The 19,876-nt window shown below is 39.7% G+C and overlaps 1 protein-coding gene across 7 annotated transcripts in view; it reads left to right on the top strand.

The window, feature by feature from the left end:
* Window positions 1–18,734, top strand: part of ZMYND11 (zinc finger MYND-type containing 11) — a 105,032-nt gene extending 86,298 nt beyond the window's left edge. For all 7 annotated transcript variants that reach the window (XM_058831552.1, XM_058831556.1, XM_058831557.1 and 4 more), the window contains 10 exons: window positions 334–426; window positions 1,885–1,972; window positions 3,061–3,116; window positions 3,906–3,983; window positions 4,540–4,658; window positions 6,520–6,727; window positions 8,560–8,628; window positions 10,379–10,651; window positions 11,743–11,928; window positions 16,544–18,734. In XM_058831552.1, coding sequence (XP_058687535.1) covers window positions 334–426; window positions 1,885–1,972; window positions 3,061–3,116; window positions 3,906–3,983; window positions 4,540–4,658; window positions 6,520–6,727; window positions 8,560–8,628; window positions 10,379–10,651; window positions 11,743–11,928; window positions 16,544–16,666 — 1,293 coding nt within the window. In that variant the 3' untranslated portion in view covers window positions 16,667–18,734. The remainder of the gene's footprint in view (window positions 1–333; window positions 427–1,884; window positions 1,973–3,060; window positions 3,117–3,905; window positions 3,984–4,539; window positions 4,659–6,519; window positions 6,728–8,559; window positions 8,629–10,378; window positions 10,652–11,742; window positions 11,929–16,543) is intronic.
* Window positions 18,735–19,876: the final 1,142 nt, after the last annotated feature.

Consider the following 19,876-nt stretch of genomic DNA (forward strand, 5'->3'; position numbering starts at 1 on the left):
GCACTGTGGTGGCCCAGGTTTGACTGTGCAGGGAGGAGGGCTACAAGAGGGTGGTTTTTAGTTCTCCTGTCATAAGCACTCTGTGTGTTTTTACATACACTTATCAGTGATTTGCATCAGTATCACCAGACTATGCCATGGGCCTGTGGCTCCTCTGACATGGACCTTTTTCAGGTTTGAGACACGCGTAATCTCATGGGTTGTGGATCCCCAATTTGTCCTTGTGTAGTGCCCACCTGAAATATTCCAAACTATTGCATTTTCTAATCCTCTTTTATGTGTTTCAGGCAGATTCTAAATGCAGTAACAAACACTGTCTCATGGTTCTTTCAGGCTATAGATCTAAACAAGAAAGGGAAGGACAACAAACATCCAATGTATCGAAGGCTGGTGCACTCAGCTGTTGATGTTCCTACTATACAGGAGGTAGAGTGATTTGCATTCTAACTTCTACACTGGTTTTGGTGTCTTTTAATAGTGAAAGTCTAAAAAGTCCTAATCCTGTTTAATTCTCTTTATGATCAGTATTTCAGTATTGTATCCAGCATTAGATATGGAAGCTTAACATGTCAAACTTTTCCTCATAAATAGGTAACAGAGTAAAACCATTTTGAGTGGTGCCTATTTTTCAGACACAGAGTATCCCCAATTCTTTTTGTACTAAGGTTATACCAGGATCTGCAGGTAGCTAAAATCTTCAAAGTACTGTTTAACTAAATCAATGAATATAGACTGGAGTGCCGATGTGTGCTTCTCTGGCCCAAGGTTTTTGACCATATTCTGATTTCAATCATTATGCCCTTGTGTGGGTGTCAGCTTTACAGACACTTAAATGATTCATAAAAAAACAATCACTTTGTTGATTATGAAAAACCAGACTCACCCATAACATCTGTTTTGCATTAATCGTTCCAAAAATAACGTACAAATAAATACATTGTCCCTTTTTTTCTGAACCAAAGGTCTGATCATGACTCATATAAATCAACTGCACATGATCATAATGAACAGCATCTTTATTCCTCTTTACTTATTCCTGCAACTGGATTGCTGTGCAGTGCTGTGGTATATCTTGCCCTTTTCAAGCACAAATGTGAAGAGCCTTTGTTTTATTATTAAAATGCACAAATAAACAATCGCTTCACTGACAGTTTTGGAGGCCAGCACTGCTTCCTGTCTAGAAGTGCTGGCAACACTTGTTGAGCCTGAAAATAGATCAGGCCTTCCTTTCACACTGTCAACTTCTCCTGCTTCTAAAGAAGGTCTTTTGGCCTTGATAGCATTCTATAAGCTGGTGTTGTTTTGTTTGGTGATTGGAATTGTCACAGATGTTCTTGAGAGAGCACAACTGAAAATGCTGCATTCCCTGTTGGACAAGGCCATACTAAGAAAATTAATTGCATGGCTCCATGTAGGCATTTGTTATGAGTTTGGAAGACTGAGACAATCAGTTTTCATCAGATAACACAGACTACAAAGTGAAGATCCTGGAAGTGCAAAGGCAGTCAACATTGATTTGAAACTAGCTGATATTTTAAGGTACAAAATGTTCACCTCAGGGAACATATTTTAGTTTAAACAAATGTTCTGGGCCACACCTTATGCTGCAGCTACTCCACATTCATCTTGTTACAACCAGGAAAATCTTTTTTAAACTTGGTCAAGTATTAAAAAATCTATTCTACTTCTGGGCATTGCATAGAGGGCAGGCAATTCTCAGGTACTAACAAACCATGTCAAAGAGTTGTAAGTATTCCTTTTGTATGCAGGAAAAGCAGTGTCTGATCTGTGTTGCATAATGCAGCTTTCTGTGAAAGCTGCTATGCATAAAGCAGGTAGAGCACTTTGAAGTTTTCTCACAGTCTTGTGTTTTCTTCTCTGCAGAAAGTAAATGAAGGAAAGTACAGGAGTTATGAGGAGTTCAAAGCAGATGCTCAACTGCTTCTACACAACACAGTGATTTTCTATGGAGGTAAAATACTATATTTACTGCTTGCCTTGTTTGATTTGTCTTTATTTGTAGGAAATTCACAATTCCAGGATGAATTTGGCATTAAGTAGTCTTAAGTGTGGATGAGGAAATTTGAAAGCCCTTAAAAATGAAGTTCATAAGGAATTTTTTTGGTCTTTTCTGGCCCAACTACTACAGAACTATATTCATCCTCTCTGGCTAAACCTCTGAGTGTGAATTAAACTTTTTCTATCCTGCTTCTTCTTCAGCAAAGTCAGTCTATTCTGCAGATTTTTGCAAATATACATATGTTTTCCTAGGGTAGGGTTCTCTGTGCTGTGTCAGCAGAAACATGTACTATAGATATATTTCTTTTACTTCTGGGCATTATCTGCCGTATTGTGACAGTAAATGTAGCTACATCCACACCAGGAGTGTACTGCTGTTGCAGCCATCAGTGAAGCTGCCAGGCACTGGGGAGGTAATGAGTGACTGATTGGAAGTCAAAAATCACCACCACCCTGTCCATAAGCCAGGTCCTGTTTTCCAGGGGCACCATTTCAGGACGGATGTGGTTCTCCCCTGCAGACACAGCCCCCATCATGGAGACTGGCAGGAGGGTGGCACCAGTCTGTTTGCAGCCCCAGGAGATTCACACTATGGCTGGTGGGGAGAGATGTGAATGTGCCAGAGAGGAATACACAGGTGTGAAGGGAGACTCAGTGATACACAGTCTGTAAAGCATCACTCAGAGCAGAGAGGAGATGTTTTAGGACAACTGCAGTGTGCCATTAAGACATAAGCAGAGAAAGGAACTGAACCCATATTAAAAGCAACTGTGTCTACCTGCTGCTGCTCCTCCTCAGATGTGTACTTACATTGTTCAGTGTAAAAGTGGTATTGTGGCATATAAATGTGACACAAAAAACAAATATTGAACTGATTGTTAGAAAATTTTAAATGGAAGGGTTGTCCAAGTTATCAAATTATGTTTTGTCTTCTTAAGCACAACAATTATAGCATGAAAGTCACAGCAATGACAGCTGCAAATCTTTGTGAGCACTGTGATCATACTGTGATTGTTTATACCATCTATTTTTAATTTACAGCGGACAGTGAACAAGCTGATATAGCAAGGATGCTTTACAAAGACACCTGCCATGAAGTAAGTACTACCAAGTAACCAAGATGTAGTCAAGATACTCGATTTTCATTTCTGAATCTAAGAATTTTTTCTTTGTATTACAAAATAAAAAGCGTGTGAAATTGAGTTATAAATTTCCTCCAGACAGTCTAGCAGCTGATTCAGAATTCCTTTTTCTTTTTCTTTAGGTTTTTGTTGTTGGTTTGTTGGTTGGTTATGGTTTTGGTTTTGGGGTTTTGTTGGGGTTTTGGGGTTTTTTTGCAACTAGATTATAATTTTAAAAACACTGATATTAAAATTTTAGTTTTGAAACTATCAATTAATATAGATTTAGACTAGAAATAATTGTACTTACTAATATAAATTGAATCTGAGGTTGAGATTCCTATTAAATTCTGTAATTGTCATCAAAATGTTTCTCTGCATTCAGAGGAGACCAAAAAGTACAGCTGAGGAGCTGGCACACTTTTTCCTTTTGTACAGTTGAATTACTTCTTTCACAATGTACTTTAAATATTTGATGAATTTTAAGAACTATTCTTTGCATTTCATCTATAATAGATCATTAATATGTGATTTAGTCTTCTCCCTCTGCCTGGGTTTTCTGAAACATGAATCATGTTTCTTCAGGTTGTCTTCCAGCCTCTCACAGCCCACCTCAGTTTCACACCTTCAGTTTGCACGGACAGAAGTAAATCCACCAAATTAGCAAGCAGGGCTGAAAATTTTTACTACTTAAGGGAGAGGGATGCTACTGAAATCACATAAATAGGATGGTTTTTGCTTATTTACCTTTTTTTTGTTTTTCAGCTGGATGAACTGCAGCTTTGCAAGAACTGTTTCTATTTGTCAAATGCACGACCTGACAATTGGTTCTGCTATCCTTGTGTATGTTGCTGACACAGATTTTTATTTGTTTGCTTTTCTGTATGAAAGCCTGCAGTTTTGGTGTCATTAATGCATTGAATATTCCATTTCAGAGGGCCTGTTTCAAAAGCATGGTTAATACTCTGTAAGCCTGGATGTTTTTATACAAGTGAAGTATTGATTGAAGTTCAAAGCTGTAACAATATATGTTATAAAACTTGGATATCCACCAGTTACAACAGTTTCACAAGAAAATAAGGAGCTTACAGAACTAAAACTTTGCTCCTGAATGAAGCTAGAAAGACAAGTTAATTTTTAGGCTGCTCAAAATCTCTGCTTTCAATAGGCAGTTATACCCTTTTCAGACTTTGTAGTTTTGGGTTTTTTTTACATTGATCCAAGCAATCTATCTAACAAGGAAATGTATTGTAAGAAGATAAAAATGAAAATAGCACTAGACACAAACAGTAACCATACTCTTAAAGCACTAGTGTAGTATTCCAGCAGAATATTTGTGGGAGATAGCAATATTACATTTCATATCCACTAATAAATGCAACTTTTTTGTTTTTTCCAGATACCTAATCACGAGTTGGTTTGGGCCAAAATGAAAGGCTTTGGGTTTTGGCCAGCCAAAGTCATGCAGAAAGAGGACAATCAAGTTGATGTTCGCTTTTTTGGCCATCACCACCAAAGGTAATTTATTAATTCCATGTGCTGCTTTTTACAAAAAATATTAAAAGAATTTATCTCATCTGTCATGTTTCAAATCCTGGCTCAGCTTGTTGCCAACTTTAGAAATACTGAATACTTTGCCACAATTGTTCCAGAAAATTTAAAGTTCAGTCTAACACATCTTAAGTGTCCAGATTTAATGGCTCAGAGATTCTCTTTCCACAGTTGCCAGAAGGGAGTTCCTTAATGCCATTTTAATTAAAGACAATAAGTGAACTTCAACTGTTTCTTCAAATGTGTAGCAGTCTGCTAATCCAGGCCAGGGTGAAAATTGGACAGAAATGTACTCCTTCTACCAGCAGTATTGACTGCAGGCAATTTCTCATTTGAGCTGAGGGACTACAATTTTGTGGTTTAGTACCATGATATATATCACAAATGTTTGTGTCTCACTGCTAGAACATTGACAGGCCTCCTGCTGGGAGCCAGTTTGCAATTTCAGGGAATCCCTTTTTACATTGGAAACTTGACTCTTAGAGATCAGCTTTTGGTTCTCTCTCCAGCTGGTTGTTCAGCATTTGGGGAGGTTTGTAGCAGTGTGACAGTGGATGTACTTGTTTGGATTTTTTTACTGTTTTATTTATATGGCTATAATGTGAGGAGAGGAGACATTTCTAAAGTAATTCAGGGTTCTCAGGAGATGGTGTATTTTGGTGCATCCCAAAAGGGCCTAGACAATTCAGTAACAGTGTTTTAGAAGACTGTTTATTTAAATTGCTTTCATGTAACTTGCATAGTGTATAACACCTTTTCACTTTTTATATGAACTTCCAAGACTTTCTAATAGTCATAAAGTAAGTAAAGGATCTTTACTGGGGCCTCAGTCACAGAATGTTTTTTTTTTCCTTGAATCTGTTTAGGAACACTGTTTATTTCATAAGTTATCTTTGGCTTTAAGTTCACACAGTTTAAAATTACTTAATAAAGTAACCTGGTACCCGTGGGATGAGGTGCTTGCAACTTCTTAAATGTGTGCTGATACAGAAGGCAAAGGATATTTAACTAGAGAACCATTTCTTAGTTACTATGCTGGACTTGGACAAGAGGCCAAACTCCTGGTTGATGTAAATTGGCATTGTTTCTTTGTCTTTACTTGAATTTAATTTATATTGCAAGAATCAAGAATCTTTTCACAAACATGTCATTTGTTGAATATTTAATCTGTTAGGCAGATGTGCAAGGCAGTGACTCTATATTTTCAATGTCTAATGTTGCCTAGTGCTTGGTATAACCTTTCAAAATGTCAAGACCTGCCCATCTGACTCTCTGAGGATTCTCTGAATATATTTGAGAGGACAAAGTAACTTTGGAACCATGTCACTGGCATGAATTCAGTCCAAAGAAGTGTGACAGTCCCCATGGAAGTTCAGTCCTGATAGACAGGAGCCCAGAACACAAAATGTCTCTATTCAAGGTGATGAGTTGGTACATCCTTGACAGTTTTAGGAAAGAGTTCGAGAGCTAAACTGGATCAGCATATGAACCTCCAGTGAAAAAATGTTTCTGTGTCTGAGTCAGGGCATTTAGTGAGAGAGCAGGTAAGAGATAGTGCTGGGGAAGGTTTGTGGCTCATCAAAAATGAGAGAGACTTTTAGTCATAGCACCAACAGCTAACGAGTATTTATAGAAACAAAAATGTCTAACAGCATGCAGTCCATTTTTTTTTTTTCAAATGTGTTGAGTTTAAAAAAAAAATCAAAGTATAAAGGAATTGTCAGTGATAGGCCATTGTGAAAAACTGCTTTTGAAGTCAGTTTCTCAGGTCGAGATCCTTCACCTGTATTTAATGTTTCTGAACCTGTCTGCGCTGTGTATTCAAAAGGGCCTGGATCCCCTCTGAAAACATTCAAGACATCACAGTTAACATCCACCGGCTGCACGTGAAACGCAGTATGGGATGGAAGAAGGCCTGTGATGAACTGGAACTGCACCAGCGTTTTCTTCGTGAGGGGAGATTCTGGAAATCAAAGAATGAGGACAAAGGGGAGGAGGAGGCAGAGTCGAGTATCTCTTCCACTAGCAATGAGCAAGTGAGTGCTGCTGCGGTATTAGCAATTCATTAAAGAGTACAAAGACAATGTCTTTTTGATTAATGTGCTATTAAATTAGCCTTGTGCTCTGTCTGCAGGTTTGTGATGACAAGAGGGTTCAAAGACTTATTCTCCCTATGTTTTGTAGCTCAGTAATGACAGCAAGAATATAGATTTTCTTCTTTCCTCTGTTTTTTGGATGACCTTTGTGAAGTTTCAGAGCGTTTGTCACGTACAGCACCTTGATGAGACAGATTAAGATTTCTAAAGTTAAATAGGAATGTTCAAGTCAAATGTCACAGATATCAGATGGACTGCAACACTGTCTTCTTGGAGCCCTATCAAGGGACAGCCCTGTAGCTGCTCAGCCTTTTCACAGCTGGAGTATGTTCACTTTGAGCTCTGTTCTGCCTTCAGATCCACAAGTAACACCAGCCGTGACATTTTCAGCAGGTCCAACTAATGTTCAGTGCAAATGTTGCACTTGAGGACCATGTGACCAGGAACTGATTAGTCATTAAAAATAATTCTGCAAAACAATAAAAATGACATTGTTTTAACAAAGAGCACAAATGGCCAATTTCCAAAACTTGGCATTTCCACATGGAAATTCCTGTATCATAGCTGATCTTTACAAATCATTCATTAACCAAGAGGGTGTTAATATATTAACTACTAGTGACTTGGCAGTAAGATTTTCATAGTTTGCAGGATGCTTCTCTGTATTTTTGGCAGCCCTTTCCCTGCCAACATCTTTCCTCATTTAAAACCACTTTCCTTTCTCCAAGTCTGTATTAAAAAAAAATAGGAATATTTTGATCCTCTTCCTTTTTCCTTTTGTCAAACAGGTCTATCATCCAATTTGGAACTAAAAATATAAAATTTTATAAAACTCTATATTGTGGTGGGAAGTTGTTCCTTATCAAAGTGGTTTTAAGGCTTTTTAGCCTGGTTTGCTTAGCTAACCCTTTGTAGCCCCTTTATTTAAAGTCTTGTGTGCAGTCATACAACAGCCTGTGGTAAAAAAGGAAAATGGTCACAAGTAAAAGATAGCTGGTATTTTCCCATTTTTTTCTGAAATGTCAGTCACAGGGTCTGAAGTGTCCATTTACATATTTAGTCTTCAATGCCAACTATTCATCCTTGACTTGGCTAATGCTTATACCTGTTTTACTGGTTTCCCAGATACAGGAACACAGGTGTAGCCATCAAACTCACTGTTCTGCTGTGGTCTGCAATATCCTCTTACTAACACTAGCTAGTACTGAGTGCTTCAAAAGGAGGCGTAAGAACTTATCTACAAGATAATTACCACTCACTTAGATCTCATCCATGTTTCTACTGTGAGATTGACTTTTATTCTAAAGCATAAAGTTCCATACCCCTCTAGGTATAATTTATAATCCAGTCTAGATGATCTTCCCATATTTACATATGTATATTCTCTTTATAATCACTGCTGTTTTCTAGCATCCAACAAGATCTGATTTTTAAGTCTGGGTCACTGGTACCAGAATATCTCAGAAAACAAGTGTATGAACTTGTGTTTGCAATGAAGAAAGGAATGGTTAAGAGTGTTTTAGCAAGTGCATATTGAATGGTAGAACTTGTTCATTAATTTTGTTCCTTCATGCAGTCATAGTCATCAGTGATAATGTAGAAAGTTTATTGTGTGCACTTCTCACTTAAGAACATTTAATTAACATTTCTATTTGATACCCTAAATAATTGCAAATAATCACAATAGAAGGCACATCAGTTACACTACAATGAAAGCCACTTACCTGAATTTGGTTTGGGTTGATTCAATATGCTTTTCTTAATGTTCACAGCTGAAGGTTACTCAGGAACCAAGAGCAAAGAAAGGAAGACGTAACCAGAGTATGGAACTCAAGAAAGAAGTGAGTAACCTCAATTACTGTATTTGTAGAGATAGAAAAGTACAAAAAGTCCGAAATTTTAATAGGCACGCCTTCAGTTTTAGTTACCTTTTAGTGATGGTACAGTATTAGTCTTCCAGCCCCACAGCCTGGTACTGCTAGCTAACAAATGTAATTGTGCCTCCCACGTGCAAGTAACGTGTGTCATCATGGGCATATCTGTGTCGTGAATAAATCACGTCAACTTACAACATTTCTTTTTTAATAACAAATTCAGGATATCAGTAAGTCCATAAACGGTAGAAATTAGGAAGTGCAATCGAGACTATTAACCATATCCACTTTGTCTGTGGGGCTTCCCTGCGTATCCCGCTTGCAGGATCAGGGAAGCCAGGGCTGCGTTATTGCGCGTGTACACAAGGGGGCACTTACAGAGAGAGCCGTAAATCTATTCCCGAGCCGCCAAGGACTTTTTCCTGGCCTTGTTCCAGCTGCCCGAGGAACGCTGAGAGAAATGTGCGCATATGCCCGTTCCTTGCAAGAGGACTCAGGGTGCCGCTGCAGAGGAGGGTGCAGGTACTGCAGGAGCAGAGCTCTCTGTGGTGGCTGGAACAGGGACATGGCCACTCCTAATTCCTGGGCAGCTGCCTCCCCATTGTACCTGATCCTGCGGGAGGCAGCGCCGTGGATGGAGGCAGTGACACAGTCTGTGCTCCCTGGGGCACAAACTGGGTTTGAGTGCAAGATAGGGAGATTACAGGAGGATGTCTTGCCATTCTTACTGTGTTTTCTGTCAAGCAAATACTGTAATTTGCTTCATATATTTATGTCTTAACATGCCTTCTTAGCTCTGATCAGTGATCCAGAAGTCAATCACAGTGACCTCTTAGGGAGTAATTGATTGCAAAAGGGAATACACAGTCAGCCTTTTGAATGGTGTGAGCAATGCCTCATCACACACGCAGGCACAAAGTCCAGTCCTGAGCAAGGCTGTGTCTCTACACTGCTAAATGAGCATTAAAACATCTACCTTTAAATAAAAATCGTTTGTGTCTTCAGACACTTGAAATAGCAATAAGCATTTCCAGGAGTATAACTTCGATCTGTTCTAAAGAGCAGGAGCAATTGGTGCTACACTGTAATAACACAGGCAGCTAAATTCAGCACAGTACACTACAGTAACAGTGACTTCTTTCTTGATAATTGTGTAATTATACAGAGCTTCTGTGGTCATCCAAGTCTAGTTCTATATTATTGGAATCAAGATGTAGACTCTCATTAGCCTTTCATCTTCAAAGGACCTTTGAAGTACCAATCAATCTTTGCAGCAGTTCTTTGGAATCAGTGGAATATCACAGACTCCACTGCAGCCTGTTGGGTCAGAGTAAGCCCAGAGTTTGCCAAAACAATTCAGGAGCCTTGGCCGTTCAGCTGTAGTCTCTTTAGGCAGAATATTGTGGGGGAGAAAATATCTCTAGTAAACCTCTAGCAATCCCAAGGAGTCAGCACAGCCTCTGAGGTTTTTCATACTTTTGGGGAGGTGAGGCTGGCTGAAGTCAGAAAAGACTGACCCAAGAGCCTGCCCACTCCCAAGCTGGTTTCCACTGGGATCCCACATCCCATTAGCACTACAGGTCTTCAACAGACACCTTTCACATTAACTATACTGATATTAGGCAAGTAACATTTTTTCTTTGGGGGAACTGAAAAGTTAACAGGTTGATTTGTTCTATTTTGATATCTGATTGATAAGTTTGTTCTTTCTCTGCAGGAGCCAGAACCTGAAACTGAAGCAGTAAGTTCAAGCCAGGAAATTCCCACAATGCCTCAGCCCATTGAAAAAGTTTCAGTCTCAACTCAGACCAAGAAGTTAAGTGCCTCTTCTCCAAAAATGCTGCATCGGAGCACCCAGACCAGTAATGATGGAGTGTGTCAGAACATGTGCCATGATAAATACACCAAAATCTTTAACGATTTCAAGGACAGGATGAAAGCTGATCACAAAAGAGAAACTGAGAGAGTTGTGCGAGAGGCAGTGGAAAAGGTAACACTTGCTGAACACCACCTACACTGGGTTGAGGAGAGGCAGTTCAGGGGATTTTTTCACATTCTTTCTATTTTTGTAACAACCGCTCTTACCAAAATGAATAAAAAGCCTTTTCCAAAGAGACCACATAAAAATAGTCTCCATTATGGCTTTTTTAGACCATATCTATACCAACAAACCTACTTTAAACAGAAAACTCTTGGCTTTTTTGATTCTTGTCCAGTGAAATCAGTTTGTGATCCAAAACTGAAACTAATTGTTCATTCACGAGTATCTGTTTCCAAAGCCCTTCTCTCCATTGTTAAGTGTGATTCTAAACAATGTCATTGTTCAACTGCTAGTCATAAATAATTCTTCTTTTCTCCATCTTCTGACCTAAAGATCAAATAGGGTCACTGAAATTTGTTTGAATTTTCTTATCTAATATTAACCTGTTTAAAATTCAATGTCTAAGCTTGACCTGGTCACCTTTGGCTGGAGAGAGCAGGGCAATTTGGAGGATGATTTGTCTGACCTCTCTTAAGTACCTGTCTTAAGATAAGACAAATAAGATGAATTTTCTTCTGGATGAAGGACTGTGAAATGAACCTAGGGAGTTCAAGTGTTAATCCTCTAGGATTAAGACACTGAACGTGTAGGTACCTGAGCAAGGGTAAAGGAACCTCACTGACAATGAATACTAAAAGGTATCTCTTAATGAACTCAATACTCTATTTTTTATTTTCCATTTTGCACTTATTATAGATTTATATGCAGCTGTAGATCTGGAAAAAACAAAATCTCTTTTTAAGAGAAATTAATAAATTTATAAACTGAGAATTGAGCAAATATTCATAGAATTTATGTAGCTGTTGTTGTAGGTGCTTAGCAGAGTAGAAATAAAGTGACATTTTTATTTTTATTAATTCTGATTTAAAATTTTGTTATATCTCTGATTGAGTAATTTTTATTTCCTAAATAGGAGAAATCTCTAGTTAGGTGACCTCTACCTGCACCACTAATAGAGGTATAAAGAGTAGAGGTTTAAATATGACACTTCTAACTCGAGTAGCTGTCCCTTGACTTGTTTTGCTGACTGTCTTTGGCAGCTGCGTACAGAGATGGAAGAAGAGAAAAGGCAGGCTGTAAATAAAGCTGTGGCCAATGCACAAGGAGAGATGGACAGAAAATGTAAGCAGGTAAAGGAGAAGTGCAAAGAAGAATTTTTAGAAGAAATTAAGAAACTAGCAGGTCAACACAAGCAACTGATTTCCCAGACCAAGAAGAAGCAGTGGGTAAGTGTCAAAAATTGATCGCAAGAGAGTAAGTGGAAATGTATAATGCATCCTGCAGGCCAGTTGAGGGAGATTTCTTCCTTGCTTTTAACTGCACTGGTCTTTCAGCATTAAGGCTTTCTCCTTCATATTACTGTTTCAAATCTTCTCCAAATTTCAACTTGGTGTTTTGGTTACTTTCCATCTTAATTTGTTAGTGCTAACAGCAATATCTTCTCAAGTCCAATCAGATCTTAGTATCAAAAAATATTTTTTTCCAAATGCAGTTTTACTCTGTATAAGACATGCTTTGCATTATGTTCACACTCCTTTGATCTTGAGACCTCAGAGGGTACAATATCTGGCTGCATCAATTTAGATTCCCCTGCTAATAAGGCTATTAGTGATATCCTTTTGGCCTTTTCCTCTCCTTGCTTTTTCTACAGCTCTTTTATATTCCTTTATATTTAAGACATGCCATTTGGAAATGTATTCCTCTCTTGTTTGGTCCTTAAGTGTAAATTTTCAGCATCAGCTACAAAAAACACGTTGGTGTGCCCTTTAGAAACACGAAAATAGACATTTAACTTACTGTTCTGTTACACGCCACCAACTTTTCCCTGGTTTTATTTGGATTGTGGCTCATGCTTTCTCAGGCTGAAGTGTGTTCTCCCACATGGCTGTACAGCCCCTAGCCAAACACTGCAAGTACCATAAACTGTGCTGCTAGCCAGGAGCAGAGTGCAGGTGGAAACTGCTCCCCTCAGGAGCTGGGACCTGGCACATGCACAAAATCCTTGTTTTCTTTGCTGATTTTCACAGAACACAGGAGTGAACGCCATTGTTCAAGAAGCCACACAGCACTGTGACAGTTGTCTGTAACACACAGAGGGGTGGGCACAGGATTGCAGCACTGGTGGGGCTGGAAAGGAGCAGGAGCCTCCAGGAGACAGCATGAGCCAAGGGACAGCCAGTCCTGCCACCTCCCTGCAGCCCCCTTTGCTATAAAGGGCTGTTTTGCTGCTGCTCAGCCTCATTAGTCCCTGTGCTTACATGAAACGATGGTCCCTGCAGGGAAAACTCTGCTCTGGAGAAGAGTGGAAAAAGTATTCAGGCGAGACAGTCAGTAGCTGAATATCACAGTTATGAGTTTGGTTTTTGGAAAGGGAAGAATTGCTTCAAATGCCAGAGCTCCTGTAGAGTCTTTATTTCTGTTCCTCAAAGAGGTTTTACTGTCGGTTATGTGGTGCAGTGCTTGGGTCTCTGTCAATAAGAGAATTCCTTCCTGTCTACCTGTCTCTGCAGACCAGAGAAGTTGCTTGTGACTGACTTGATGGAATTACTGTGTTCAGCTGCTGGTGCCTGTGTGCATGTGCTCACCTGTGGCACTGGAGAGGGAAATGGAATTGCCTTTTTCCACTATAGAATACATCAAATTACCTCTGTTCTGTCACGAGTGCAGACACACGTGTGAACCATTGTCACCATTCAGCTGACATGCAGTAACTCGGGCACAATAACTTGGTTGTGAGGCTGGACTCTCAGCTCTTCCTGCTTTTTGGTGGTTTTGAAGGCAGAATTTTTGAAAGAGACTGACTGGAGTTACTTTTATCTGCTCCAATGTGCCTTTACCATATCCTTCAGACTAATCAGAAAATGCCCTGGTACCACATCACTGAATTTGTTAATGAGGACATAAAGCCTCTCTACTGAGCAAAACAATCAAAAGATAGAAAAAGTATTTGACAATCTTGCCTGTTTTTGTGGCCTCGAACTATCTGTCAATCACCACCCTAAATGAAGGCATCATGCAGACAGCTGGTTTGCATGTGGCAGGAGAGGGAGGGTCAGGATAAACACCTCTGCATTCAAGCTGATGGATCTGCCTGCCAACACACAGCCCCAGGCAGCTGGACTTGGTCCAATTACACAACTCCCCAGTGATTATTCCTTCAGTGGTACTAATGACAGTCCCTGGTGTGTAGTACTGCACTTGTATGCTGCTATTATAATGATACCTCCTTACCAAAATCTCATGTAATTAACACACATACTAAATGAGTTTTGGGGGCTTTGCTTTTTAATTAGGAGCAGAGACCTCTAGTTTTGTGTAATGCTGATGTCTAGGATTGGGAATACAGCTGCTATTATTCACACTGTATTTGTCTTTTTCTCATACCTAAAAAAACAGTCCAGTTGGGATGAAGGGATCGTTTTGCTGGTGGTGTACAGGGAAATGAGATGTACTTCTAGCCCTCAGAAGACTAATGCATAGTTAAAGAATAACAGTTACTCTTTCTCTAGCTGGTCATAATCGCCTTGGCTTAGCCCAATTTCATTTTTATACCTTCATAAAATTTGGGTTTAATACAGATACCTCAAGTAAATAGCAAACAAAGGAAGAAATGTAAAGGCAGGAATAACAATAATGAGATTATGCAGATTGGTGGCCTCCAGGGTACAGGCTGGAGTGCTGGTCTTGACAATGTTTCTGTTTTAGTTTCTCTGAGTTCTTTTATTTGTATATAAGCCTTATTTAAGTCCGTGCATAGGTCATTTCCATAGGCTTTTAACTTTTTTTTCTTTCAAATTTATTTACACATATATTTATTTTAACTTGCAACAGGTGGTCTTTAAGTGAATGAGCATTGTCTGTGATGTGTACTGTCTGAAACAAAACCCCAAGTGATTGATAACATTTAGAAAGAGGAAAATACAAAGAAAAGAGAAGGCCTGAGGCCAGCTGGCATTTTGCCTCCAGTGCCACATGTGCTGGTACCAGCACAGATGACACTATTTTCCCTTTGTAAGTGGAGATTTACATCCCACACTTATGGCCAGCATATGTAAAGGGAAGTGCAGGACCCACAGATCAGTTGTCCTCTCCTGTCATAGCATTTTTTGATGTCTCCAAGCCAGCAGATGTGAATTTGGTCTCTGGGCTGAGGCCCATGCTGTACATAATGGAGGGACACAGCTGTTCCTGCACCTTTCCAGCAGATGATCCTAATGGCTCCCACAGGCTTGTGTGCAGCCAGCAACATGAAAAACCAGGAAAACAGCTCTCGAGAGGACACTTGTTTGCAGACATTTTTACAAATAAACTTCCCAGGAGCTAAATTATGGAAGGAAAATGGAGAGGTTCCCTTCTCACACAGCTAGGGCAGTCCCTTTATTGCTGATGTAAATAAATGGTTATCAGTTTAGCCAATGTAAATGCTGGCTTTCTTGGATCTGTCTTTCAGTAGTGTGGGTTGTAGTTTTTCTTTCGAGGCAGTTGCATCTGTTTTCTTTGTAATTCCCTGTTTTATTAGCAAAGCTGTAGCTAGACAGGACATAAAAAGTAAATTTTGTGTTACTCTGTGGTTTGAAAGCAGCCTGCACAGACTGTGTGATATCCCTCCCCCTGTTCCCCATCATGCAATAAGCATTTCAGACTGGATTCCTAAAGATGCTTGCTGATTTTGAGCAGACCAAATTCAGAAAGACAATTTTGAGGTTGTTAGAAGCTGGCTCTCCTGGATGAAGAAGTATAAATGGTAACTTAGCAGCAATGCCACCTTACTTCATGGAGTTTTGTCAAATTGTCAGTTAATGCTTTTGCAGCACTCCCTGCTATGCAGGGGCATGAACCCACCTGAAGAATGCCTGTAGGGGTACTGTACCTCCTTGATGGCCGCCCATAGTGCTGAACAGAATGTTGAATTCCCTTTCTTAGTTCCTCAGAGGCCACAGGGATATTTCCCAAGTAGCTCTTCCAGCTATCAGAGGGCTGGGGCCGTTCTCTGTGCTCTGAGGTAGAAATTATCTTTGCTGCAGCTTTCCCCAGAACCAAATAATTCTGCAAAAATCATGGGCTGTGCAGCATCCTTCTTTCAGGAGTTTTGTACAGTTCTGGCAGGCAGGACAAAGGCAAGAGCCCAGAGCACTAACCTGTGTACAACAGGCCTTCTTGGGTTTGTCTAAGACTTGGAGGAAAAGCCTCTTTTTTGATCTGCTCAGTAGCACTAATGGAGCACAAGGTTTTCCCTTCAGGAGGTGGCAGTGCTGGCTGGCAGTCAGCAAACCCCAGTGACAGCAGCCTCCTTGCAGGCTGACCCCAGATGGGCTATAACAAAACAGGAATTCTTGTCTCCTGGGATGTTACTGTTGTGACTTTTTCTAGACCAAAAGGATCTTCCCCAGCAACCTCTGGACAGGTTGTGCTTATAAAGAAACCTCAGAAACATTGATTTTCAAGCTTGTACAGAGCCTGTTCACACCAGCAATGCCTGTTGATTTATTGTAGCTTTTAAGACATAGATCAGGGTGCTATTACACAAATGTAGGGTAAAAGATGGTTCCTGTGCTGTGTGGCTGAAAAATATCAGTCCACCATTCTGAGAGATGAGTTTTCTTAAGTGAGAGATGATTTTTTTGAAAAGCAATAATCCAGACTCTGGAAAATAGGAAGGTATTGTGTGGATATTCTGAAATTGCTGCTTCACTCAGCACGTGTCAAAAATGCCCTGGTGCCCCTGGGTGCCCCCGAGCACAAATGAGAGGAGCATTGCTTTGCACGTGCTGGTGTGTGCCGGGGTGGGGGAATGCTGGTGAGCTGCCAGGGGAGTAATCCCATCTCGCTTGTTCTCCCCAGTGCTACAACTGTGAAGAGGAGGCCATGTACCACTGCTGCTGGAACACTTCCTACTGCTCCATCAAGTGTCAGCAGGAGCACTGGCATGCCGAACACAAACGTACCTGCCGCAGGAAAAGATGAAAGAGTTACTTCTCCCCTAGAGCGCCACCCCAATGATTGCTATTCTCAGACAGAGCGGTTTTTGTTTCAGAAAAAAAAAAATAAAAAAAGCCAAAATTGTTTAGAATTTGTTTCCCATTTTGCACCAGCCTTTAAACACTTTTCGTAAAAGAAATTTTGCACAGTTATTTCAGTCTTCTGTTAAAAATGCTCCTCCAAAATGTTGTCAGCAAAATTAATTGAACATCTGTGGGAGCAGGTTACTTCAAATAATTTTAAACTAGAGGATTTATTGCATTTTCAGCAAATTTTAAGACATTTTTAGGTTTTGCAGGGATTTTAATCTTTAAAAACAGCAGATCTAAAAACAAAAAAATGATGAAAGTTTAACAAAAAGGAACATTTAAAAACTAGTTCTGAATGTAAGAAGTACAGAACTGTTTCAGAAAATCAAAGCATACTACCTTGATGTAACATTTATTTCTTAACCTTGTTGAGCTGGTTTTGTTCAGCTTAATTTTACTGTTTAAAGGCATTATCTATTGGTTATACCAGTGGGTACATGATTGAATTTAGGGAACAGGGTTAACACAGCAGGTGCTAGTCCTGCGTATTTTTTCTTAAATATTTCCCAACTGTGTTTTATTTTCATTATTTCTTTTCAATATATAACTTTTATAACAAAATATTAGCTTTGATCTTGTAGCTTAAAATCACAGGGAACTGGGGTAATCTTTTACTGAGCTGGATCTTAGAGAAAAATGAATATTTAAATTTTGAAGTTTGCACATTTCGTCTTTGTTCTAACATGAGTGCTTATAACAAGAATAAGAAAAGCCAAAAAAAAATAATAAAAAAAAACAACAGACAAACAAAAAAACCAACTACCTTTATTCATACTCGGAATTTTGAGGCATACAAATTACTTTATTGCGCCCCCCTTCAGCCTCCCCAATTCAATGTCCTTTGACCACCTCTGATCTGGTGTCACCTGGTCCATTGTAACTGATAATAAAAGGAGAAAAAGCACTTAAGTTTCACAGAAGCCGTTATGTTTGTAGTAATGGGTCATTGCCTAATAATGAGCTCCATCACTGTACTCAGAATGAAGAATAATGCATGTTAATTTTCTTGTATTAAAGATGCCGTGATTTGTAAAAAGTCTGTATTTTGCGGAATGTCTGGATTAAGAAGCATTACCAATAGGAATGGATCGATAGTTGAAAAATTATTTTCTTTTTTGTTTGTTTTATATATAGATATATTAATTGCATCCATGTTCAGAGACAATTTTTTAAATAGATGTAAAGCTTACTTAAATAGCTTTTCTTTTAAAGTGTCTCCACATCTTAGTTTCTTTCAAAGATTGGTCTTAGACTGAGTCATTTGCCCATTAATCATCCAGCTATTTTTTGAGGAGTTAGAGGAATAATTTGTAAATATTTATTTAGATCTTTGATATTTATTGAAAGCAATTACATGATGGAACGATGGAAGCTGAAGAATAAGGAGGAAAGCCTTTTAAAAAGTTTTCTCTAGGATTTGTCAGGGTCATTGTAAAGACAAAAATATAACTAAGACTTCTGTGAACTACCACTGAACTCCTGACCTTTTTTACTTACAGTGGTGATATAAGTTAATTGACTAGATACTGCCAAATAATGCCCAATATGTTGCAGAAATTAAATGGTAAGTTGATTGGAAAAAATAGTAAGTAGATGGTAACTTGTATTACCACAGCTACATTATTGCCTGATAAATGTGTAATTAACTTTTGTCGCCTCTGTGTTGTGACTGTAAAACACTTCACAACTAAAAATCAATCTTGTTCGATTACTTTACAAGTTCCAAAACTTCGATCCACCCCTATGAAAGCAAGTATTGTGGAAATATTTTTGGTGTAAAATCATTCCAGAATATGTAATATTTAACTGATAGCTGCATGAAAGTAAGATTCGTGTTACTTTGGCTTTTTTGTCTCTGTTGACACGGTTGCACATTTCCAAGTTACTACAGCGTGAAAACTGTGTGTTTTAAAGAAAAAAAAAAAGAAAAAAAAACCACAAAAAGAACAAAAACAAAAAAAAGATTGTGGCCTGGTTTTGTATAAGTTTTAGGTAAAATTACAATTGATTGTTTTAGGAACCATGACTTAAAATTAATTTTTCTGCAAATCATAAAGCTATATTAAAGTGTTGAGCTTAGCCACTATGCACATTGTAATTATTCATTGTGGCTGTCCAGTTTATGATGCATTCTGGCATTTTGTAAGCTGCTCTGACTAGCAATATATAGAGTCATTTAATGTGTTAACATTGGTTAATAAATGTATTTAAAAAAATCCCTCACTGAATGTGACTGTGTTGATTTTGGCCCGTTGTCCTCACGTCCTGGGGTGGGCGGGCCTGAGGCTCTCCCAAGGGAGACCGGGGCTGTGCACGGGAGCTGGGGCAGCGCTCCCCGGAGCCTTGTTCCTGCCTCCCGGGGAGCCGGCAGGCCATGGAAGGGCTTCAGCATTTAACATTTAACATTTAACATTTAACCTTTAACATTTAACATTTAACATTTAACATTTAACACGGCTCTCGGCACCGACAGCGAGTCCTTTCAGCCCGTGCAGGGCCAGCAGGCCCCGGGGGTTGCACCCATCGAGTCCTGGCTTTGGAGCAGATCCTGCAGCGGCCTCCGCCAGGCTGGGGCTCAGCCCCGCTTCTGCCTCCTCCCTCAGCCGGTCACCAGCCCTGAGCCTGTGCCTGTTGTGTGTTTGATGAAATAATTCCCTCTGGAGGGACTGCAGGAGCGAAGTTCACCTGAGAGTAGCGGAATTTCTCCTGCCGAGCCCTGAGCAGCGCAGTCGCACTCGCTTGTGAAGCCACCGCTTGGTGCCAGTGAGGTGTCCGAGGGGGCCGAGGGCCCATGGAGCACATCCTGCAGAAACAGCACATGGGGACAGGCCAAAGGCACACTGCGGCATCCTGGGGCTCCATCGGGACTTCAGGGCTGCAGTAGGGACGCTCTGGGAGTTGGTTTCAGTCTCAGAATTCAGAATTTCCCTATGGAAATTAAGACCTGGCAAGACCTTTAAGTCACAAGGGATCCCCCAAAGTCTCTTTTATTATTTTACTATCCAGACAGTTCTGTTCTTACACGAGCCAAATTTTATTCCTTCATCTTGGTGAAACTCAATTAGGTGTCAGCAGCCAGCATAGTGAATCACACAAGCTGGCAAAG

This window comes from Poecile atricapillus, chromosome 2 (genome assembly GCF_030490865.1).
Source record: "Poecile atricapillus isolate bPoeAtr1 chromosome 2, bPoeAtr1.hap1, whole genome shotgun sequence".
Classification (NCBI taxonomy): Eukaryota; Metazoa; Chordata; class Aves; order Passeriformes; family Paridae; genus Poecile; species Poecile atricapillus.